The sequence below is a fragment of the Macaca fascicularis genome, chromosome 9, assembly GCF_037993035.2.
Source record: "Macaca fascicularis isolate 582-1 chromosome 9, T2T-MFA8v1.1".
In the NCBI taxonomy this organism is placed as follows: Eukaryota; Metazoa; Chordata; class Mammalia; order Primates; family Cercopithecidae; genus Macaca; species Macaca fascicularis.
This window is the reverse complement of record NC_088383.1, coordinates 112,724,282-112,749,438: the sequence shown is the minus strand read 5'-3', so window position 1 is coordinate 112,749,438 and position 25,157 is coordinate 112,724,282. Positions and strand designations below refer to the sequence as shown.

The window sequence follows — 25,157 nt, the reverse complement described above, 5'->3', positions numbered from 1 at the left end:
ACAGCTCTGTAAGATAGCAACTATTTTAACCTACTTTTACAACCGAAGGTACAGAGAGGTGAAGTCACTTGTTTATATCACAAAGCTCTAGGTAGCTGAACCAGGGTTCTAACCCACCCGCCCTTTTAACTCCCTGCTCGGAGGCCTGGACATGATAAAGCTTGTCCTGTGGCTGAAGACACACTTAGGGGCTTTGCCCAGAATAGTGGAACAAGTCAGAGGAGACAGACAGACAGTGCTTTGTTCTTTTGTGTGGACAGAGCAGCAGCAGAGACCCTCTGGGATGTTCAGGAGACAAGCAAAATGCCTGGGGGGTTCTGGGGTCTGTGATGGCCATAGCATCTGACTTCTCTGGGACACGGCCTGGGGAGCCCCAAGACCCCTTCTCTCTGCAGGAATTCAGCTTTTTCACCCAGGGCAGGAATTCCGGCCCCTCTGGACAAGCCACACGGTCACAATGGGGTCCATTCTCACAACCCTGGAAAACACAGGCCCTGCGGAGAAAGGACGGATTCTTGTTAAACACAAGGGCCCTCAGTGCCACCATTTAGATCAGGGAGCAAATGGGGGCAGAGAATGGCCTGCAGGCCCCTCTGTCTGTCTTGCCTGGAGGTCGCTGCCTCTGGAGACCATTCCGTGCAAAGGCTCTCAAAAGCCAGAACAAAAACTCAGCTAGGGGCTAAGGGGGGTGGAAAAGAAAACCCAACTCTCCAGACCTCAGTGACCCAAAGCCCCTTCTCCCAGCCCCTTCGCTCAGACCTTCCTCACTTGATTTCTGGAAGAACATGCTCCATCTCACTGTGGTGGTTTCACAGATAATTCGAATTCTCACATAGCCCTGTGAGGACACTGGGAGTAGCCTCCCACTGGGACTGGGGAATTCGAGGCCCAGAGAATCTGTCAGTGTTTTTAAAACCTTCCTGCCACAGTAGGAAATTTCACACTGCAACTCAATACACAGACAGACATCTGATGCAGGTGCCACAAAACAGCCTTGCCAGGAGTGACTCGCTGATCATTTCTAGTCTCTTCTTTTTAAAATGCTCATTGGGACCACTAAATTGATTCTGGAACTCACTAATGGGTCACTGCTTGTCATTTGAAAAGCACAGGTTTGAAGTGGCTTGTCCAGGGCCACCAGCCCCTGAGGAGGCAGAGCTGGGGCCAGAACCTGGGTCTGTGGACATTCAGGACTGGACTTTGACAGCCCCTCTCCTGCCCCCAACCCCCAGCTGTCAACCTCTCCTCTTAACAAAAATTTTCCTCCAGCCAGGATCTGACCGAATCACTCCCCGATTCTGCAAACTTCTAGATTTCACAGCCAGACATCAAAGCCCTGCCCAGCCTGGACTTTCCCGGCATGTCCACCCACTACCCCTACTGCCCAGTCCGCAACTGTCTGGAGCTGCTTGTTCCTGCTTCTAGAGCTTTCCCCCTCCATCCCTCTATGGATCTAAACCCCTTGTCCTTTAAGGTCTCCTCCTCCAGGAAGCTACCTGGGATGTTCTATAGCCCCCAGGACCTCACTTTTCTCTGCGCTGAGTGTAACCCCTCCTGTAATTCTCAGCCTGGATTGTCTGAGAATGTTGGCTTTCTCACTGGACTTATGTCACATATATCTCCTCTGCCTGCCAGCACAGGCCTTAATGAGATTGCCTACAGTGAGAGCTTAAAAAGTGCTTTTAGGTTGATAACAGCAGTCAAAATCATTATGTACCTCAAGGGCCCCACTCCTCTGGCCAAGGTTGCATCTTCTCCAGCCCTCATATTCTAGATAGTGCCCATGTCCCCAGTGACTGCTGGACTCTGAAGGTCACCCCCAAGTCAGCTGTCTGGCAGCCCAGCCAGCCTCTTGAGCAGTTCCCAGTGGCTGTAGGTCCCGCAGACAGGAATCCTGGGCCCAGCAGCCAATGTCAGCCAGCAGACAGAAGGGTGAGAACATCAGGCTGGAAGTTCGTGCGTGTGTCCTTCTCTGCCAAGGCACTTGCCAATGGGAGGAAGAGTGGTGAGGAGTGTGGCGGGCAGTGGAGGGTACAACCCTGCAGCATTCGTCAGAACTCCACCTGGCAGGCACTCAGCACCCTTCCACAGAGCCGGCCCAGCCAGGCCCAGCTCCCTTTCCTCTCTCTCCCATGCCTCAGTGGCTCTTCCTGGCTTCATCTCTCACCCTGGGAACCCTGAACGACAGGATTGCAATCTCCATTCCCCAGCAAGGGCCTGCTGCCCACCACTGGTGTGACCTCTTCTTGTGGCCCAATCCCTAGTGGGCCTCAGCGTGGCCCCTTGGGAGCTTTGTGGGTCAGGACTGTCCGTTTAGCTTCAGGAGCCTGGGCCAGCCACTGAAGCCTCAGACCTCAGTCTCCTCATCCATGAAATGGGTGAGCTCCTCCTCTGCCAACTTCAGAACACTAGAAACTAAATCCTGGGAGTTTTCAAGGGGAAGGCAGAGTGTGGGGAGCCATGTGTCAAAACAGGGCGACAACACATGTGAATTGCTCAGTGCCTTTCCTGCGCCCTCCAGCCTCTCCCTGTGCAGTCTCCAACACCAGCCACTTCACTAGAGCATCCTGGGAGGGAGCACAGCGTGTCTGGCCAAGATAAATGAAAGGAAAAAAGAAAAACCCTTTAGGGTCCACGTTGGCATGAAAATGCAAGCCCTTTACATCTCTTGGTTTTGGGGCTCTGAGAGTTGGCCACTCCTTGGGAGGTTAAATGTGACCTAATAGATGGGTCCAGAGGCGTGTGTCCATTCCTGTGGGGTGGGGATGAACCTGCTTCTGGTGCTCAGCACTAGACAGAGACCAGTGGTTGTCCCGGCATTTGGGAAAGCCCAAAACTCTGAAATTGGGGCTGGAATCACCCCCTCCTGGCACTGTCTGCCAACATCGTGATGAGGTCCTTAAGGAGAATCTCCTTTTGTTTCAGGGGGCTCTGTAGGACCCACGTTTCAATAGGCCTTTGCCACCTGCGTAGCAACTGAGGTGGGGTCAGATGGGCCCAAGTATGAAAGAATAATGACAAAGACAATTTATAGCAGTTTCTGTGCTGGCCACTGTGTGAAGCCCTTTCTACATACTGTACATTTCATCTTCCCCAAACCCCGAGGGTTTGAGCTATTATTGTCCTCATTCTACAGATAGAGAAGTAGAGGCTCAAGAGGCCAAGAAAGTAGATCAAGGGCACCCCCCTGCTCCCGCAGGAAGCAGCAGGGATTTGGAAGCCTCTGTCTCCAGAACCTCCCTCATCCAGACACAGATTGCATCATCCTACGGAGAGGGGCTAAGAGATGAACCGTATCACCTGGAGATGGGGCGGGAGCGGAAGCTGCAGGAGTCCTTGTTTAGATGGGAAGGGATGGCGTGCGGGGTGAAGGAACTCCACCCCTCTTTCCCAGACAGGCCAGACCTGTGGACCACAGGAGATCACCCATCCCAGTTTGTCCAGTTTGAGCCCTGAAAGTCCCATGTCCCCATTTTCCTAGAACTGTGGGTCACTTGTACCTGTGGTCTGAGTCACCCCTGGACCAGCTGCAGAGAATGAATGGCTGAGTGGTCTGATGGGCGCTGTTTCAGGACACAGCTTGGGAGGCCTTTTCAATCACATTAGCCTCTGGCAACGCTAGAGGGAGATGCTAGACCCGCCCTTCCTCCCCTCCCCTTCTTCCTGTGGCTCCCTGGCCCATAGTGATTCAGCAGCAAGTCGGAAGCAGGCTAGACTGTGACCTACCAGGAGTGGAGTCGCCGGCAGGGTTGGAGCTGTCAGCACCAGCTCAGGGCAAGAATTGGAGCAAGGAGGGGGTGTGGATTGGAGAAGGGGACTGATGGGAGGTGGAGGGGTTCTTGAGTTGTTAGGGAACTGAGCCCCAGCAGAGGGCCCTTCTGTCCTGCCAGGCTGGGACTGGTTGTAGGGCAGTGGGAGGTGGTCGTGGCATGGAGGGGGATCCCTGCCTTTGCTTCTTGCCTTCGTATGTGAGGGATGGGGGAGTCCCAGCCATTGGATACCTAAACTGCTTATCACCCTATTCAGCAGCTAAAAATATGAAATGGCTTTGCTAAAGGATGCCCAACCAGAAACTCCAAAAGGTTTCCTATTAGGGCAGCGCCTGCTCGGGCAGGAGGCCAGACACCCTGAAGGATTCAGGATTCCTCTTCATTCCCACCATTCAGTCACAGCCTGGCGACCTCCACTGCCAGGACCTCAGCCTCTACCCCATTAACCCCGTGTGCTGATCAGGGCCGGGCTCTGTCTTCTACTCCCGCACCCACTACTCCAGGAGGGGCTGGTGATTGGGCATTTGTCTTGAGCCTCAGAGCAAGGCCTGTGTTTTCTGGTCCCCAGTCCCGGCCTCACCCACTCACTGTATCCTTGAGGAAGTTGTCTGGCTTCTCTAAGCTTTGCTCTTCTCACCTGCAAGAGGAGAGTCCACACCCCCTGCAGGGAGGGACCCAGAAGTCCTCGGTGGGGAGGACTCTGAACTCTGGCTGAAGGACAGGCAGACCAGGAGATTTTATTTTTCTAGAGGCTCCTTCAGCACGTTGTTCTTACTGAGCATAAATGTTTCTTAGGGGTGGCTGGAGGCCTAATGGAGATTATGCAACACTGGAGCAGCCTCAGAATCCTCAGGGGAGTTTGTTGGAGATGCAGAGCATGCAGTAGGTTGGGGTGGGGCCCTGCATCTGAATTTTAACCACTTTCTACATGATTCCATTGAATGGCAGGCTGAGAATCAGCAGCCAGGGCCTGGCACAAAGGAGGCCCTCAACGCATGTGAGTTTAGTTTCTTTCCCACTCTTTTTTTTTCTTCTTCTTTTTTTTGGGACAGAGTCTCACTCTGTCACTCAGGCTGGAGTGCAGTGGTGCCACCACAGCCCACTGCAGCCTTGACCTCCTGGGCTTCAAGCAATCCTCCCACCTCAGCCTCCCTTGTAGTTGGGAGTACAAGTGCTTGCTACCATGCCTAGCTAATTTATTTTTGGTAGAGATGGGGGGTCTCACTATGTTGCCTAGGCTGGTCTCAAACTCCCTGTCTCATGGGAACGGCCTGGGTAGCCTGAAGCTGCTCAGAGCTGGAGAAGGTAGCCATCCCTGTGAGGCAGCCACCCCTGCCTGGGCTACTGGCAGCCAGGGGGATGTCAGTGGGCCATCGGTCCTGGGCTTCTCTTGCCAGGACCAGCAGGAAAATTGTGGGACAGCAGAAGGCAGCTCCTCAGTGCCCTCCACTCCCTGCCCTTCCCCAGTAGCCCTCAGTGAAAAGGTCTGAACAGCTAATTTCCTTCTTGGGAGTGGAAAGTCTTCTGGGTAGGACGCAGCTACCATCTAATACTCTTCTCCTGCTCTCTGGAATTCTCTGCACAGTTGAGCTTTTTGGGGGCACAGCTAGGACTCAGTCTGTGCCCACTCTCCCTTCTGCAAGGGGGGCAAGCATGCCTTTGTTAAGGCCTTCCCTGGACTGACTGGTGGGAGCCAGGGGAGGAGGCAAATGGAAGCTCTCCCACCTTTCTGTAGTTCCTTTCCAAGGCAACAGTTTCCCAGATTCTCCTCCACCCCATCCACGCTGCAGTTTGTATTCCTTCCAGTGGGCTTATTCCTTCCAGCTCTTCCCCAGATGGGCAACCTTGGGCAATGGCTGAACCTCTGTTTCCTCATCTATAAAATGGATTAGGATGATAGGACCTTCCTCTTAGCGTGGATTAGAGGATTGAAGGAGACATGGAATACGAAGAGGGTTCTCAAACAAGATGGGGAAAGAAGGGGAGACAGTCAGAAATGCAGATTCCCGGACCTCGCCCCCAGCATTCTGATTAAGTGGGTTCTGAGTCTAAATTTTGGGAAAGGTGGATGCCCAGGAGAGGGGGAGCTCCGCACTCCTGGCTGTGCAGGCAAATCACCTTGAAGATTAATAAACACTCCAATCTTGGAGGCCACCCCTAGACCTCCCAGATCGGAACTTGGGGAGCCTCCATGAGGATGACTCTGCTTCTTTCCCTGGGAGCCTGCTGCCTCTTCCTCCAAGAGAACCCCTTTCCACTGCACCCCCCCAACCCCCCCACCCCTGCCTTTCCAGTGGCAGACTGGAGGGCTAGTTTGCTTCGACCAAAGATGGGCAGCAATTGGCATTTTCTTTGGCCCCTGGGGAAAATGGAAGGCATTTCCTTTGGACTCCAGAGAGAGCCCCAGCCAGCCCCGCTGTTGTTGCCTGAGCACTGAACAGAACCTTCAGTCTTTAGGGGCATGTGAGGCTCAGGTTAAGGGAGCCAGCTCACCTTTCCCACTCCCCTGAGGATTGGTGAATGGAGCGGGGCGGGAGGAGTGGGGGAGATAAGGATGGCAGGAGCAAGGGCAGGATTTGGGAAATCTGCCCATCCTTGAGTTTGGACTCTTTGCTAGAGGGCAGGGCAGGTAAACGGAGGTTAGGAGGGTTCAGTGCCTAAGGTCACAGCAGTTACTTTCTCTGACAGCATTTGAACGCACTTCCTCAGAAGCTCGACTTCCGTTCCTGGCCTCCCAGTTAACCTTGCAGTATCCTCTGTTCCCCCACTCCCCACTCCCCACTCCCCATCCCGACTCCCCAGCTGTAGCCTTTGAGAAGGGCCTTATCCATGGCCTCTGCCAGCCTCGGGGCGTGCAGTGAGAGGACGCAGCCACAGTGGCCCCCAGCAAGTCTCAGGTCTAGGACAGGGGCAGACTTTAATCAAAGAGTCACACAAATCTGTGATTACCTGGCGGGTGGTGTTGAGGAAGACACGTTGAGGAGGTGACATTTCAGTAGTGACTTACGGACTGAGTGGGCTGGGTTCACCTCCCAATTCTTTGCATCGCTAGGGCAAGCCATGCAAAGAATTGGGAGGTGAACCGCTCCGGTGGCGGGGTGAGCGGGCTCCCAGCGCCGGGTAGGGCCCGGGTTCTGGCAAGTGCCATCCCGGATCCTCAGTTTCCCAGTTTGGGACGTGAGGAGAACCTGCCTTGCCCTCCCCTGCCCGCCGAGGCTGAGGGAAGGTGAGCCCCCGTTAGCGGGGCGGGCTGGGGCGGGGCGGAGCGGGGCGGGCTAATCGCGCCCGGGGGCCGGGCTGGCAGGGGGCCCGCGGGCGGGCGCGGCGCGCAGTGCGTGCGACTGCGGAGCGCGCGGCTCGCGGGCCGTGGGCATCACATGAGCAGCGGCACCGGGGACAGACCGCAGCCAGCCCGAGGGCGCCCCCGCAGCCGCAGCCCCGCGCCCGCGCCCGGCCCTAACCATGTCTATCTGTTGTTGCTTCTTTTTCAGGGACTATGGCAGTTCCAAGAGGAAATCAGGTAAGGGAGCCTCTGGGCATTTTCCCTTCAGCCTTCCTTCCCGCTCCGTGCACGCGCCCCTCTGATCCTGCAGAGGACTTCTTGGGGACGGGGAGGGGGGGTTGTCCTTGCACGCCAGCCCCGGGGTCCTGCGGGGCCAGGGGTACTCGCTTCACTTGCTCCTCCTCAGTCCATGGCCCCTGAGACCTTTGGTCCTAGAACCCTCGTTCGCCTCCCACCGAGTCGCTTGGGCTCCCGCTACCTCGCTGTCCCCAGTGGAAGTGGGGGTGGGTGCATGGGGAGTGCGTGGGTGGCTCGTGAAGGGGCTAAGCCCCTGCACCGTGGGCAGCCGGGTCCTTCACCCCCGGGCTGCAGCGGCCACTGCTGCGCAGTGCTAAGACTTCTCCGGTCCCTCCGGTGCAGCGTGATGGAAGGGTTAATAGAGACGCGGGGCTTTCCTGCGAGAAGGTGAGATTGAGATCCGGGACTGAAAAGGGGTCGTCCTTGAGTGACTTGAGTTTTAGCGCCTGCACCGCGGACCTTCCTCCCTCCCCCAACTCTGAGCGTTTCCTCCCTGCGGAGGTGGGGGCTCTGCGTTTTGGCAGCTGAGACGCACTTGGGAGGGGGCTGACCTGATCTCCCAACCCCCTTCCCGTCCCCCACATTGGTCGACAGGTGCCAGGGCCCGCCTGGAGTTCAGAAGGGAGTGGAGGCAGGGAGAGAGGCGGGCCAGCCCTGGGAGCTGTGGGCTGAGGGTAGAGCAGGATTCTCTCTGGAAGGGGGAGGCTGGGCTCCCCAAATGACAAATGCCTGGATGTGGGCGGGCTGTAGTTAACTGGGGGAGAGTGGTCCCTAGAAGTTAGGGCTGTGTGTGTGCTGAAGTGGGGGCGGGGACAGATTGCTGCAGCGATCCATGCGGGCACGTGGATTGGCCATATTGATAGGGTGGCTGTACCTGGACAGTCATCCTGGGGTCTGGCCCTTGGGGATGTAGGAGGTAATGCGTGGCTCCTGTGAATGGCTCCCAGGTGCCTTGGCCTGTGGATAGGTTGAGGGGAGTGCCCCTGTGTGGCGGATGGATGTAGAGTGGGGTAAATGTAACTGTATGATATGTTTGTTTCTGTGTGTACAAGTGCTTGCTCACGTGCCTATTGGGACGGGGACAGTTGTGTCCTGGTTTATGTGTTGGGGGCATGTGTGGCTGTGGGGTTCTGTGTACATGTGTGAGTCATGATAGTTGTGTGCTGTGAGGGCGTGTTTACTTGTTTGGGTGCAGAGGCTGGGAGCGTGTGTGTGGTTGAGACATATCTGGTTATGGGTTGGAGTCTGTGCTCGTATTTGTGTACCAGTTTGGGACGTGTATAGCTGTGGGATGAGATGTGTGTGCAGCCTATCACCTGGGTCTGCAGTGTCTCAGGCAGGCATGCCCACTGGTGCAGAAGGCCATTTCCTCCTGTGAACTGCGGGGTGAGACTGAGGAAGAGCATTCCTCTACTGTCACTCTAGGCAGGCCTCAGGTGGGAGAATGGAAGGAGGGGCGAAATGGGGATTGTGTTCTGTCACCTCCCCAACAAGAAGCTTGCCCTGGGCCTCAGAGGTATAGTGTCCGTGGTTGAACCTGGACTCAAATTCTGGCTCTGTGTGACCTTAGGCAAGTTTCATAACCCCTCTGTGCCTCAGTTTCCTCATTTTCTTTAAAACAAAGATGCTAATGGTATCTGCCTCACACATAGAGGATTAAGGATGTTAATGTGGAATAGTCCTGGCACTGAATAACTACTATAGAAGTATCAGTTCTCAGCAGCAGCAGCACTTTCTGAAGGCCTGGGACCTAGTCCTGGCTCCATTGCCACTTTTCTCCCTGTGTGACCTTGGGCAAATTCCTTCTCTACGCTGGGCCTCATTTTCCTCCTATAAAGGCAAGAGCTGGACTAGATAACCTCTCAGGTCCGCTGCCACAATCTCTGAGGCTCAGCTTCGGTGCTGCTTCCTAAGCAATGCAGGGCCACACCCAGGCTGCCTCCCCCAGGGAAAGCCAAACCCCAGTTTCTCTGCCTTTCACTTTGAGGCCAGGAAAAGGATGGATGGAGAAATTTAATTTACATTGGTGTGCTTATGATAATGGCCACTTAGTGTCGTGGTTGAAAATGCCAGCTCTGAAGCCAGACAGCTGGAGTTGAGAGTCTGGCTTCTCTCCTCTGTGACCTTGGGTAGATGTCTTAGCCTCTCTGTGCCCATTACCTCTTCTGTGCATTTGGGATAATATTCATACCCACTTTGTGATGGTTTATTATGTGTCAACTTGGCTGGGCCACAGTGCCCATGTATTTGGTCAAGCATTATTCTAGATGTTTCTGCAAAGGTGTTTTCTAGATGAGATTCACATTTAAATAAATCAGTAGATTTTGAGTAAAGCAGATTACTCTCCATAATGCAGGCTAGCCTCATCCAATTGGTTGAAGGTCTCTTAATAGAACAAAGACTGACACACACACACCCGCCCTCAGCAAGGAGGAGTTCTGCCAGTAGCCGCCTTTGGACTCAGCTGCAGCTCTTCCCTTAGTCTCGCCTGCCAGTCTCCCCCATCACATTTTGGACTCTCAAACCTCCACAATCACATAAGCCAATTCCTAAAATAAGCCTCCCTCTGTCTTCAAGCTCTGTATGCACCTCCTGTTGGTTCTGTTTCTGTGGAGAACCCTGACTAATACACACCTCATATGGTTATAATGAAGATTAGATAAGCTAATATATTTAAGCATGCTTAGAACACTGCCTGCCACCTAGAAAGCTCCCCGTAAGTGCTAGATGCTGTTGTTGAATGAGCATCTACTATGTGCTAGGAAATTTACACGTTTCCTCATTTGCTGATGAGAACCACAGTACACGATGGGTGGTAGGATTCCCATTTTGCAAATGAGAAGCTGAGGCTCCGGTGGGGTGACTGCCCACACACAGTCCTTGGCAAACTGGGGATTGGAGTCCATGTTTGGGGCTCTGTCCTGCTCTGTAATGAACCTCACGAAGCTTGCCAGGGTCACTCCAGCCAGGGACGTTTGCACAGAGGAAATGGATGCCATTCTGGGGTTCACTGTAAATCTCTTACTGAGCATAGAGCTTAGACTTAAGGCAAGGTTTAGGGATGGTGGAGTCAACAGAAGAAGAAAGTTCTCAGGTACTTTCTGGAGGAAGCAAGGCTGGTGACCTTGAAAACTGAAGGACAGTTTGGCCTCGGATTTATCTGCATCTTTCTTCACTCCATTGAACCTGCTCCTTCCAGCATCTTCCTCATCTCAGGAACTGTCACCATCCACCCTGTTGCTCAAGCCCAACAGCCAGAAGTCATTCCTTTTTGATTTTTGTTTTTTGAGACAGATTCTCCTCTGTTGCCCAGGCTGGAGTGCAGTGGCATGACCTTAGCTCACCTGCAACCTCCGCCTCCCGGGTTCAGGTGGTTCTCCTGCCTCAGCTTCCTGAGTAGCTGGGATTACAGGCACCCGCCACCACACCTGGCTAATTTTTGGAGTTTTAGTAGAGACAAGGTTTCACCATGTTGACCAGGCTGGTCTCAAACTCCTGACCTCAAGTGATCCACCCATCTCAGCCTCCCAAAGTGCTGGGATGACAGGTGTGAGCTACCGCGCCCAGCCGAGAAGTCATTCTCGACTCTTCCCTTTCTTTTACCTGCCAACTCGAGCTGCAGAACCACCTGTCTCTCCACCTGCACCATCACATGCGTTAGAAGCCCCCTTCATCTCTCCAAGAAGACCCCACCTTCCTGCCTGGTCTCCCTGCTTCTCTATTAGACCTCTATCTGACATTCTCCACACCACAGCAAGAGTGAGCTCTTAAAAAATATTCATCAGCTGGGTACAGTGGCTCACCCCTGTAATCCCAACACTTTGGGAGGCCAAGGCAAGAAGATCACTTGAGCCTAGGAGTTCGAGACCAGCCTGGGCAACAAAGCAAGATCCTCTCTCTACCAAAAAATAAAAAATGAGCCGGACGTGGTGGTGCACGCCTGTAGTCCCAGCTACCCAAGTGGCTGAGGTGGGAGGATCGCTTGAACCCAGAAGTTTGAGGTTGCAGTGAGGCATGATTGTGCCACTGCACTACAGCCTGGGCAACAGAGAGAGACCCTATCTCTAAATAAATAAATAGGAAGGAGGGAGGGAGGGAGGGAAGAAGGGAAAGAAAGAAAAAATAACATACTTTCCTGCTTAAATTCCCCGAGGGACTCCATCCCACCCAGAACTAATTCCCTACCCCGGCTCACAGAGCTTGTGTGACTTGGCCCCTGGCTGCCTTCCTGACCTGGGCTTTACCCCTTTCGTCCCCACCCATCACACTCTGCTCAGCCACACCAGTCACCTTCCGTTCCTTAAACGCATCAAACACATTCTTCTACGTGGCCTTTGTACTCGCTCTTCCCTCTTGCCTGGAATGTTCTTCCCTGGTCTTTCACATGGCTGGCTCCTTCTTAAGATTTCTGCTTAAAACGGTCACCTTCTCAGTGAAGCTGCCTGATCCTGCACTGTCCAGCTGCCCCCGCGGATCACCCCTCTAGTTCCCTCCTCATCACTTCCCACACACTAGTGATCCTGTGTTTGCTTGCTTCTTCTCTGTCTCCCACCACCTCGAGAGCAAGGACCTTGGCTACAGGGCTTGCACCAGCACCAGGGTCCACTGGTACTTTTTGAATGGGTGGGTGGATGGAAGAAAGCATGCATGAATGAGTGAACCTCGTGCAGGGTCAGGAAAGAAAGGTCATTGTGGCTTCAAATTGGGGATCATTGCCTGGAAAGAGGAGACATTTTTCTCGTTTGGGAGCAGAGAATGGGAGGCTTTGGTAATCCAGAGGGAGCACATGTACAAAGGTAGAGGGATAGGACTAAGTGTGGCTTGTTTGGAGACTGACCTAACTGAGCATCAACTATGCCAAGCACTGTTAACGGTGTTGAGGCTATAGGAACGTGTCTTTCTACCCTAGAGAAGTTTGCAGTCTGCTATGGGTGATGAGCTATATAGGAGAATGTACTATTAGATGGAGGGAAGTGAGAGAGCAACATGGTTACCTGGGGAAGAGCAGTCCCGGCCAAGGGCACAGCAAGTGCAAAGGCCCTGGGGACGGCATGTGCTGGCTGCTCAGGATGCAGTAGGGAGGCCTGTGGCTGGGATGAAGAATAGTGGAGGGTAAAGTGGAAGGAGGTGAGAGCAGAGATGTAACTGGACATTCTAAGGATTTTGACTTTCATTGAGTGAGATAAAGATTCACTGAAGGGTTGTAAGTAAAGGCAGGGACATGATCTGGCTTCAATCATAGAATGATGGGGATTGACTAGGCAGAATGGGTTATGATGTGTAAGGTCGCAGGGGGCGGCTAGCCAGGTGAGATAGGATGGGGCCTCCGGCAGCAGTGGACGGGGCAAGGCGCTGAGGGTGTTGGACAGACTCTGATGATGGATGTGGGCCTCAAGGGAGAGTTTGTGTGGAAGCTGGGAAACACCTGCATCAAGTTGCTGGGGTCCCACTCTTAGGCCAACAACTTGCCAGTCATGTGACCTTGGGCAAATCCCTTCCCTCTGAGAACAGGTTATCTCACCTATTCTGTTGTATCAGCCAGGGTTCAACTAGAGGAACAGAACGAGTGGGAGGTATATATTAAGCAATGTAGTGTAAGGAACTAGCTTACACAATTGTGGGGGCCGACTAGGTAAGTCTGAAATCCACAGGGCAGGCCATGAAAGGGGGCAGGCTGGACCCCCAGGCCCAGGCTGGAGCTGCTGTCCACAGATGAAATGTCTTCAGTGAAACCTCCACCCTGCTGAAGGCCTTTCAACTATTGACTCAGGCCCACCCAGAGTGTTTTAGATAATTTCCTTAAAGTCATCCGGTCATGGTCTTTAATAACTATAAAAATACGTTCCCGGCCGGGCACAGTGGCTCATGCCTGTAATCCCAGCACTTTGGGGGGCCAAGGCAGGTGGATCATCTGAGGTCAGGAGTTTGAGACCAGCCTGGCCAACATGGTGAAACCCCGTCTCTACTAAAAATACAAAAAATTAGCTGGGCGTGGTGGCAGGTGCCTGTAATCCCAGCCACTGGGGAGGCTGAGGCAGGGAGAATTGCTTGAACCCAGAAGGCGGAGGTTGCAGTGAGCTGAGATCATGCCATTGCACTCCAGCCTGGGCAACAGAGCGAGACTACGTCTCAAAAAAAAAAAAAAAAAAAAGTTCCCCAGTAACACCTAAATTCATGTGTGATTGCATAACTGGGGACAGTAGCCTAGCCAGGTTGATGTGTACCACCTGACCATCGTACCTGTCAAATGGGGTTGTTATAGTAGCAGCGACCTGGCCTGCCCCAAGGTGCACAGGGTTCGAGGTGATGCCCTTTGAGGGGTTTTGGGCTGTGCCTGGCAGTAGGAAGGGCCCGTTGTTGTTAGCTGTTGTTGCTTCCCCAAGGTGGGCACTGCTCCAGGAGCCCCAGCGGGGCTGGAGCAGACTCCCCAGAGCAAGGGATTCTCTTGAGACCTGCAAAGATGTCATGCCTCTCACCCACTTCTCTAGGAAGCTGCATTTCGCCAGGGCGCCTAGCCGGGAAGTTCTGAGGTGCGCCACTAGGGGGCGCAGGTGGCCACGGAGCCTCCGGGATGGTCAGGTCAGGGCCCTGGGGCTGTGGTCAGGAGAGCCTGATGGTTCATCCATCCCAGGAGCCCTGTGGAAGCTCCAGCTCGTTTACATGCAGTGAGGTTGCTCAAGAGTGTTGCTGCAAGCTTGTTCTCTTAGGCAAGTGTTGTTCCTCATGAAATCCTGTTTACTTTATTCTTCTCCTTGGAAAAGTAGTGAGCTCAGCCCCGCCTCTATCTCAGTGATCATGAAACTGTATTATTGGCTGAGTTCGTGAGATCAGCATTAATGTAGTTTCATTGCAGAGAAGCAGTGTTGCTTGGGGTTGAGAGTCCAGGTTTTGGGAACAGGCAGACAAGGTTTGAACCCCAGCTCTGCCATTTGTTATTGCCGTTTTAATTATTGATAGATTAAGAAAGAAGGGGAGAAGTTGGTCTTTGAGTTGAGACATTTATTTCCATTCTGTGAGCCCCAGGAGGAGACAACAGGGCGTAGACTTAGCCATTACTAAGTATTCTGTTGAGTTAAAACTGCGGACTCTGAAGCCAGAATGCCCAGCTTCCTGTCCTGGCTCTGCTCACTGTGTGATCTTGGGCAAGTCCTTCTCTGTGCCTCATTTCTTCACCTGTAAAATGGGGATAATCAGGTTTTTTTTCATTGGGTTGAGGATTGAGTGAAAGTTCCTGAAGTGATATCTCCAGCACTGTGCCTGGCCCAGAGGAAGCACTAAGGATGAAGCAGCTTTTACTATGAATAGGAGGCTGCACCGGAGGGGTTCATCTCAAACAGGAGAGAGCACTGGTCGGCTTTTGCCCTTTCTCAGGCGTGACTCCTCAATCAGACAGAAGGAAGGTGGGGCATGCACTGTCTCGTCATTGCCAGGAGCCTCCCTGCAGCAACCCGGGTAGGTGGCCTTGGGTAGGTGGTCTTGTCCCCGTTTTATAGACCAGGAAAGTGAAGTTAAGGAACTTGCCCCAGGTCAGCCAGACACAGAATACTCTTTTTTTTTTTCTTTTTTTTTTTTGAGATAGAGTTTCGCTCTGTTGCCCAGGCTGGAGTGCAGTCGCACAATCTCAGCTCACTGCAACCTCCACCTCCTGGGTTCAAGTGATTCTCCTGTCACAGCCTCCCAAGTAGATGGAATTATAGGCGTCTGCCACCATGCCCAGCTAATTTTTTGTATTTTTAGTAGAGATGGGGTTTCACCATGTTGGCCGGGCTGGTCTCGAACTCCTGACCTCAGGTGATCCACCTACCTTGGCCTCCCAAAGTGCTGGGATTACAGGCGTGAACCACCATGACCGGGCTTTTTGTTGTTGTTGTTGTTGTTCAGACTTGAGTGTGGTGGCACAACCACAGCTCACTGCAGACTTGACCTCCTGGGTTGAAGCAATCCTTCCACCTCAGCCTTCTGAGTAGTTGGGACTACAGACATGCACCACCACGTCCAGCTAATTTTTGTATTTTTTGTAGAGACAGGGTCTCGCTATGTTGCCCAGGGTGGTCTTGAACTCCTGGACTCAAGTGATCTTCCTGACTTGGCCTCCCAAAGTGCTGGGATTATAGGTGTGAACCACCGCACACAGCCTAATTTCTCTTTTTATGAGTTTGGTTTTTATTTATTTATTTTAGTTTGGTTTTTAATAAAGTGAAGTTGCTCAGAGCGAGACCCACCATAAGTTCTGGCTACTATTAAGGGTTAGTCTATGGTCGGGCGTGGTGGCTTGCTCCTGTAATCTCAGCACTTTGGGAGGCAGAGGCGGGCAGATCACCTGAGGTCAGGAGTTCAAGACCAACATGGTGAAACCCCATCTCTACTAAAAATACAAAAAATTAGCTGGACATGGTGGCACATGCCTGTCATCCCAGCTACTCAGGAGGCTGAGGCAGGAGAATCGCTTGAACCCAGGAGGCGGAGGTTGCAGTGAGCCGGGATGGCACCACTGCACTCCAGCCTGGGCAACAGAGTGAGACTCCATCCCAAAAAAAAAAAAAAAGTTAGTCTACCTGAAAAGGTTCCTCTATTCTCCTCCTTTTATAGAGGAAGATTTTAAGAGAGGGATGGCCACTTGCCCAGGGTATGGGGTGGGCAGAACCTGGTCTTCTGCTGGTCAGCACTGCCACCAAGCCCTGGAACCAGGTGGAGGTGTGAGGAGGGCTGCTCTGAAGCAGAGGAAGCCGGTCTGTGAGGCCTCTGGTACCTCCCTTCCCCGCAAGGTAAATACCTCAGCAGGCCACTAGCAAAGCTGGGCTCTCTGGCCCTCCCTGGGCCTGTCCTGCCCAACCAGCAGCAGAGGAAGACGGAGGGAGACAAGGCAGTGGCAGCAGGCTTCCTCCCCCCAGAGCACAGGCTTTGTGAGGCTTTCACCTCTCTTAATAGTTTGTTGGCTCCTGGCCCCACGGAGTGCACAGCTCAACTGAGAAGGCGGGACCTTTTCAAGGATTCATTAACTAATACTAGGCAGGAGGGCTTGGGATCTGCAAGGTGGAAGGGGGGCGGCTGGCCACTGTGGGAGAGGCTGGAGATGGCCCCGAAGGACAGAGGAGATTGCGATGGGCTGAAGGGTGTGAGTAGGGCACCCTGCAGGAGGGACAGCCAGGCATGAGTGAGGATGTGGAACTGGAATGAGTTTTTGCTTTGTTGTTGTGGTTGTGGTGGGTTTTTCTGGTGTTAATTTTTAGCATAGGGTCTTACTCAGTGGCCTAGGCTGGAGTGCAGTGGTGCTATCAGGGCTCACTGTGGCCTTAAATTCTTGGGCTCAAGGGATCCTCCCACTTCATCCTCCCAAGTAGGTGGAACCACTGGTGTGCCACCATGCCCGGCTTATTTATTTATGTAGGAGACAAGAGTCTGGCTCTGTCACCCAGGCTAGAGTACAGTGGCACAATCTCGATTTACTGCAACCTCTGCTTCTCAATTCTCGTGCCTCAGCCTCCTAAGTAGCTGGCACTACAGGTGCCCACCACCATGCCTGGCTAATTTTTTTGTATTTTAGTAGAGACGGGGTTTCTCTGTGTTGCCCAGGGTGGTCTTGAACTCCTGAGTTAGGCAGTCTACCCACCTTGGCCTCCCAGAATGCTAGGATTACAGGTGTGAGTCACCACTTCTAGCCTTAATTTATTTTTTATTACTGACTTATTTATTTATTTGGTAGAAACAGGGTCTCGCTTTGTTGTCCAGGCTGGTGTTGAACTCCAGGCCTCAAGTGATCATCCTGCCTCAGCCTCCTGAAGTGTTAGGATTACAGACGTGAGCCACCACACCTGGCCTGGCATGAGCTTGAGAAGTCTGAGGGAAGGAGAGGTGCCCATTATCCTGGCAGGAGCAAGGGTAGGGCAGGAGATGAGTCTGGAAAGGAAATCATGGAGAGTGTATCATAAGCAAGACTTTTTAAAGCAATTTCCGAGGTTTTCTTGTCCTCCTGAGCTACCCATACTCAGTGAGAAAGGCCCAGGCTACTTAGAGAACGTGGCCAAGATCTTCCTGCTGCCCTCCAATGGCCCATTCCAAAAGTGAGCATGTCTTATTTTGAAGGCTTCGGCTTCTGGCTCATGGGTTTTTGTTTTTTGTTTTTTTTTTTTTGAGATGGAGTCTCACTCTGTCACCCAGGCTGGAGTGCAATGGCACGATCTCGGCTCACTGCAACCTCTGCCTCCCAGGTTCAAGCAATTCTCCTGCCTCAGCCTCCTAAGTAGCTGGGATTACAGACGCACACCCCACCACGCCTGGCTAATTTTTTTATTTTTAGTAGAGATGGGGTTTCACCACATTGGCCAAGCTGGTCTCGAACTGCTGACCTTGTGATCCACCCACTTCAGCCTCTCAAAGTGCTGTAATTACAGGCATGAGCCACCGTGGCCGACCTCTGGGTTGGTGTTTTTAAACAGTTTTTATTTTCATGGCTCTGGGTCCTCAGCCTGATTTTACCCTTGGAGTTCAAAGCTATCTAATTGGAAATGAAAGGAGCCTGATTGATTTGGCAGCTCTGCAGCCAGCCCACATGGCAGTGATGCTATGGAGAAAGTGAGTGCTGCTCATGTGTGTGTCTGCGCCACGCTCCCTGGCCCGAGGTGGCTGAGCCCCACTGCCCGATTGGCCTGGACACACAGAGCGTGGCGGGGCGGGGACAGGGGCGCAGTGAGTGCTCCCCGGATCCTGGAATCCCCAGAAGGAGGCAGCTAGTTGGAAGCCTCGATTCCCTCAGCCCTGCTTGCACAGCTGCCTCTGCCCCCTCATTGCTATCACCCAGTTTCTCTTGCTAGGAAAATAGGAAGCTGGTCCAAAAGGGAACTGCATGGGCAAAGGTGAACTGCAGAATCTTGAGTCTGCTCATTGAAATACAGATTCCCAGGGCCTGCCCAGACCTACTGAATCAGCATGTCTGGAGTGACGCCCAGGAATCTGCATTCTTTCGTTTTCTTAAGAGACAAGGTTTCACCATATTGCCCAGGCTGGTCTCAAACTCCCGAGCTCCTCAAGCGGTCCACCCACCTTGGCATCCCAAAGTGCTAGATTATAGATATGAGCCACCACATCTGGCCAATCTGCAGTGTGTGTGTGTGTGTGTGTGTGTGTGTGTGTGTGTGTGTGTATATGTGTGTGTGTGTAATGGAGTCTGTCACCCAGGCTGGAGTGTGGTGGTGTGATCTCAGCTCCCTGCAACCTCTGCCTCCCGGGTTCAAGTGATTCTCCCGCCTCAGCCTCCTGAGTAGCTGCGACTACAGGCGCCTCCCACAACACTCAGCTAATTTTTGTATTTTTAGTAGAGACAGGGTTACACCATGTTGGCCAGGCAGATCCTCCTGCCTTGGCCTCCCAAAGTGCTGGGATTATAGGCGTGAGCCACTGCACCCAGCCAATCTGCATTTTTCACAGGCTTCCCAGGGCCTCTGAAATCAAGCCAGGGTTGTGTCTTGGATGGGTCATCCTGTGGGTTGATGGCCGTGTTCAGGGTAGACCAGCAGCAAGATGGCAGAGGGATTGGCATCCCCGAGATGGATGGTGCCTGGATGACGCCTGGATGGGACTGCTCCTTGAAGAACATTCAGTTGTCTCCTGAGATGGGAGGGTGGGCTACGGGGGCAGGAATGGAGGACAGGACCCCAAGTCTCTTACCCCTGAAACACAGCCCGGCATTTGGAGCCTTGGAGAACGGCTCTCTGAGGGGCCTACCCAGCCCTGACCTGATGAGAGACACCGTCCGCCTTTCATTTCCAGAAGATTTTGTTCCTGAGGGGGAAACACCCAAATTGTGGTCCGGCAAAGAAAATCCGTGGCCCATGGCCAGAAAGTCACTGGTTCCTCACTTCAGCGTTTGGTTTATAGACACGTGACAGAAGAGGCGACCTTTCCAGTGATGACGAAGCCGGCGGAAAAACAAAGATGTGGGGGAAATGTGCATTACTTATTGTTTTAGCACCTTTTTCTAATCTAAAGTTACTTTGTTTAGAAACAGAGAAGTGGTGTGTGTAACTTAGTCAGCATGTGGCATTTTTAGAATTGGTCTGTTTCGAAATGTGAAGGAAAAAAATATTTTTTTCCTGAGTTTCCGTAAAACTTAGAAGTTTACAGGAAAAACATGCTTTTCCCTGACTCTTCTTTCTGCTTTGCCCCCTGGATTTCATCACTGCCACGTGTGGCCCAAGCAGCCGGCTTGAAGATGTATTTTATTATTGTTAGAATGAAGTCTTGCACCAAGACAGCTGGGTCCTATCAGAAAGTCCCTTTGCTTCCTTGTGCTCAGAAGGAAGAGTTTGCTGGGTGTGGAGGCTCACGCCTGTAATCCTAGCACTTTGGGAAGCTGAGGTGGGAGGATCACTTGGGCCTAGGAGTTTGAGACCAGCCTGGGCAACCTACTGAGACCCCTTGTCTCCAAAAAAAAAAAAAAAAGGCCGGGCGCGGTGGCTCACACCTGTAATCCCAGCACTTTAGGAGGCCGAGGCAGGCGGATCACGAGGTCAGGAGATCGAGACCATCCTGGCTAACACGGTGAAACCCCGTCTCTACTAAAAATACAAAAAATTAGCCGGGTGTGGTGGCGGGCGCCTGTAGTCCCAGCTACTTGGAGGCTGAGGCAGGAGAATAGCGTGAACCCGGGAGGCGGAGCTTGCAGTGAGCCGAGATCGCGCCACTGCACTCCAGCCTAGGCAACAGAGCGAGACTCCATCCCAAAAAAAAAAAAAAAATTTAGCCCAGTGTGGTGGCACACACCTGTGGTTTCAGCTATTCGGGAGGCTGAAGCAGAAGGATTGTTGAGCCCAGGAGGTTAAAGCTGCAGTGAGTCATGATCGCACCACTGTACCCCAGCCTGGGCAAGAGAGCAAGACCCTGTCTCAAAATAAAACATGAAAAGAGAAGGTAGGCCGGGCGTGGCGGCTCACGCCTGTAATCCCAACACTTTGGGAGGCCGAGGTGGGCGGATTACTTGACATCAGGAGTTTGAGACTGGCCTGGCCAACATGGTGAAAGCCCATCTCTACAAAAATACAAAAATTAGCTGGGTGTCATTGTGGGCGCCTGTAATCTCAGCTACTCAGGAGGCTGAGGCAGGAGAATCACTTGAACCAGGGAGGCAGAGGTTGCGGTGAGCAGAGATGGCGCTATTGCACTCCAGCCTGGATGACAGAGCGAGACTTTGTCTCAAAAAAAATAAATAAAATAAAAGAGAAGGCAGAGCTGGCCATCTCTTCACCACCGTCCCCCTCGTCACTGCTTCTAGATCCCCGTGACTGAGGGTGTCCTCAGCTCTGCCCTGAAGTACCTTAGACTCTTTGAGTGTTGGAAGGGGATCAGGTCTGGGTGCATAACTTCCCAGCGGGAGGGTTAGATCCTTGCTATGCTAAGCAGTGATGACAGGCTGGTGATAACAGACCAAACTAAGCCTGTCTTTGTATGTTGGCAATGGCACCCCCAGGGGAACCTTGCAAATATGCAGATTTTAACATCCCTCATTTCAGATCTGTCAGGGACAAGTTCTTCTGGCCTGTCAGCTCCTGCCATACACAGTCCTGGAGCCTGGTGGCTCTGAGTTGCTCATTTGCGTTTGGCCACAGGGTTCTGGTCAGGGGAACTCCCCTCTCCCCTACCCTTCCTCCATGACTTGGCTCACTCCTGCTCCAAGCCCATGGCTCAGTGGACACTAGGCAGCTCTCTCCTGGGGCACAGGGCGGGTACTCTGAAGGCTGAGTGGATAGGAAGCAAGTGTCTGAATGGACACTGGTACTAGGCCTTCCTTCTGGGATGAGGTGGCTCCCGCCAGACCTAAAGCTGGCTTTTCTGGCTCTGGCTGTGGCTGCCTTCTAGGTTTGTCTACTGCACATCTGACAGGTCTTGTGATGGAACTTCAGTGATACCAAGATGGAAACAATGGGGTCCTTGTCCTCAGAGGACTCCTGGCCAGATGGGGGAGGTGGGCAAGGAAACAGCAGTTTTAAAGCAGTGCTGCACGGGGCTGGGGCCGCGCCACATAGGGGTCTCTGAGCAAGGCACACAGACCTGCCGTGGCTGCTGAGCCTAATTTACTGAGCTTTCTAATTGGGTCAGCTGGGTGAAGAGGACAGCACCTGTGCAGAGGACATCTGTTCAGTGGTAGCAGCCACTGTCCCCAGGTGCCACGTCTTCCGTGTGGGCATCTCTTTCATAGCCCTGGAGTACCTACTGTGTGGTTCTGTTTCAGAGGAGCTGTTGCATATTGCTATTTGTTCAACAAAATCATTGAAGTTTAAAAAGTTCTAATTAATAAGTGTGCCTGGGTAGGAAAGAACTTGGCCCAGGAGCCACCTCCCACCTTTTCCTTATTGTTAGGAAGAGCCCAGCAGTTTCCTGGGAGACAAAGGAGGGCATGAATCTTGACTCCTTGTGATTCCAAGATCACCATCCCGCAGCCGGGTTCCTGACCCTAGGAGATGCGCATGAAATATCCTCCATCAGGGAAGGAATCTCCCTCCAGTGAGAACTCCCGAGAGGCTGATGATTGACCAGGATTGACAGGACAGGGAAAGAGCAGCCCTTTCACATCCCAGGTCAAGACCATAGAGGCCCAGAGAAGTGTTCCAGCCTTCCCACGCTGGGACAGCCAGCCAGGGCCAGGGCTGAGCACTGAGCACCAGGCCTCCTTCCTGGCTTCTCCCCTCTCTGGAAGCTTAGCATTAGACAGAGCCCCCGAGCTGTGGTGCTGAAGGGTTAACTCGGCGCTCCCCAGAGAGCCGCACACTCCTGACCCTCCCGTCTTCCAGGCCCTCTCAGCTGTGGCCTTCTGGGCATAGCTGGGTCACGTGAGAGCCAGATGTGGGGATTTCCCAAGCAGTGGTGTGTGCGTGCGCACTGCGTGCATGCACAGCTCTGTTTACGTGGCATCTCAGCACTCAGGGGATTGGCCTGGACCCACGCAGAGCAGGGGAGGGATGGGGTAAGGAAAGGCTCAGGGGCTCCCAGCAAACACCATGGGGGGCTGCACCAAGCCCTGCTCCCCCCAGACATTCCACATGAGCGGGTTGTTCCTGTTCGGGCTCCTGTTTCCTGTAGCGTCCATCCTGCCAGAGACTATACTGGTTAGGGGTAATTTTTCTAAAAATCTCTTTAAAGGGCTTTGAAGCAGATGCTGGGAGCCAGCAGCCCTTCAGGGTGTTCTGCAGGCTCAGAGGCCTGCATGGGAGCCACTGTGCCCAGCACAAGCCAGGCCTGTATGCCCGTATGTGGTTCCAGAGGCCAAGCCTGGACTAGAGAGGGCAGAGCCGTGGGCACCAAGAGGGTCCTAGTGCAGTGGGGTAGCTGGGCCTCAGTTTTCCATGAGCCCTTGGGCTGGAGAGCAATCAGTATTCATCTTTCCATCAGCCACTGGGGGTTAATTGGGCATCTCCTACATTCAAGGTGTTTGGGGTGCTGACGGGGTTAGCCTTGAAGGAACTAAAGGTCTGATTGAAGAGACTCATAACAAATCTTTATTAAGCACCTACTATGTGTTATGCGCTTGCTAGGACTACAGCCCTAACCGGACATTTGGAGCCAGTGGGAACAGTCAGTGAACAAAGATCCTGCTCAGGGCATGATGAGGAAGACAGCAAACCTCGAAAAGTGGGTGTCCTCAACCTCAGTCCAGGAATGAATTCTCCTCCTACCCCTGACCCCCAATCCCTACCCCTGTCTTGCACCAGTGGATGGCAGCATCCAGCCAGATGTCCCCGAGGCTCTGTAAGCCCTACCCCCAAAGATGGGTCCAGTTATACCTTCAAGGCCTCCAGGACTCAGCCCTGCCGTCTCCTCCCTCAGACCTTCCGGGACCCAGCCTGTCTCCCCAAACCTACATGACTCCAGAAGCAGACAGGAACGCTGGGGAGGGTGTCTGTGGTTGTGTGTCTGATGCTTTTAGACAGAGGGTGGAGAGTCAGATGGTCTCAACCAGGAGCCGTTGATGCTCCCGAAATAGTTGGCGGTTGATTCATTGATAATCCGATAGCAAGAGTCCAGTCTGGAGAGAAGGAGACATTCCACATTTCATTGTCCAGGGAGGGGAATGTCTGTCCTGAGTCCATTGCTGTTGACTCCATCACTCACTCGCGGCTCTCAGGGAGACTGAGCCAGGGAGGAGGCGGATTGCAAGACTGGGGGCTGGAGACCAGCGGTTGCTGACTTCATCCCGCTGCCGGCCTCTCTGCTGCTCCTTCTCAGTGTGAATGCAGATACTGGCTTTGGCTCGGGCTTCTGGGGGAGCTGGTGGGTGGGGGAATTGGAGGGAGGATCTCCCAGTAAGTGGGGGAGGACCACCAAGGCAGGCCACCCCAGGGAGGCGGGTGGCTGGGATCCTGGAACTCAGAACAAACTTGAGTTTGTCTCTTCTCTGCATACAAATACCCTGGGGTGGGGAGAGGTGAGGACCTGAGAACTGAGGGGGAGGCCGCAACCCAAAGGGCTGCCGCAGGTTGGGCGGCAGCAGCTGCTGGGAGCAGAGGCTCTGAACCTGCCAGCCTCCCTGGCCAGCACCCCTCTCTCCACCCATAGCACCTCTCACTAACCCAGCACCTGTCTTTAACCAGGAAGCCTTGGGTCTTCTCAGCAGGGTGGAGGGAGGTGACAGAACTACCGGCTACTCCGTGCCAGGGCAGCCCCCTCTAGGCAGCCGCAGTGCTCCTAGGGCGTCCTTGGCTTCTCCATCCACACCCACTTAGGCTGGGCTGACCCTTCTGGCCCCAGGCCTGGCCTAGGCCAGCACCCTTGGACTTAGTCCCTAAGGGGCTGTGGAGGGTCTCCAGGCCCAGCCCCCACTGCACACCATCCCACCCCATCCCCCTCCTGAGCAGGGAAACTGCTCCTTGACTGCATAACCCAGGGCCGGAGGGTCAATAGTGCATTCCTACTCTGGGCTGGGCTGCCCCCACACATGTTCTGGATTCCGGGGAACAGAGGCAAGTCCTTTCTTGCTGAGAGCAAAAGGAATAGGAATATGGCTACATTTACAAAAAGCAGCAGAAATAAATAAAGCCTTGGCCAGTGGCCAGGGAGGATCAGAAAATGACATCCCCCATGAGGACCCTTTGTTCCCAATTCCTGGCCAGCCTGCCTGGGCTTAAGTCTGATGCCATCACTTCTTGCTGTAGGGCCTTGGGAAAGAACTTTAACTTTTCTTTTCTTTTTTTCTTTTCCCCCCGAGACGGAGTCTCACTCTGTTGCCCAGGCTGGAGTGCAATGGCGCGATCTCGACTCACTGCAACCTCTGCCTCCTGGGTTCAAGCAATTCTCTTGCCTCAGCCTCCCAAGTAGATGAGATCACAGGCATGCACCACTCCGCCTGGCTAATTTTATATTTAGTAGAGATGGGGTTTCAACATGTTGGACAGGCTGGTCTCGAACTCCTGACCTCAGATGATCCACCCACCTTGGCCTCCCAAAGTGCTGGGATTACAGGCATGAGCCACCGTGCCCGGGCAGAGCCTTAACTTCTCTGAGCCTCACTTTCCTCATCTGTAAATTACAGAAGATTAAACAAGAAAATGTTCATAAATGTTTAGCACAGCACCTAGCATGAATGTTAAGTAAGTGGAAACTGGTATAATTATTCTAGCTCCAGCCCTACTGCTTATTTGCTGTGCAATCTTAGGCAAGTCTCTTCTCCTTTCTGGTTCTGAGTCCCTAAATAGTCCTTCCAGCCTGTGGGGTACCACCAAGAAGCCAAAGATGTAGCAGAGAGAGGGGACCTGGAGACAAACAATGGCCTGGCTTTCCATTTGGGATTTGCTTTCTGTCTTTAAGAAGATATCCATCAG

At 53.2% G+C, this 25,157-nt stretch overlaps 1 protein-coding gene across 4 annotated transcripts in view; it reads left to right on the top strand.

Moving 5' to 3' along the window:
• Nucleotides 1–25,157, top strand: part of SH3PXD2A (SH3 and PX domains 2A) — a 255,862-nt gene that overhangs the window by 151,357 nt on the left and 79,348 nt on the right. For 3 of the 4 annotated variants that reach the window (XM_005566353.5, XM_005566352.5, XM_015456641.4), the window contains exon 6: nucleotides 7,262–7,290. In XM_005566353.5, coding sequence (XP_005566410.3) covers nucleotides 7,262–7,290 — 29 coding nt within the window. Of the gene's footprint in view, nucleotides 1–7,142; nucleotides 7,291–25,157 lie in introns of those variants that run through there. The other variant, XM_045362227.3, reaches the window with a different exon arrangement.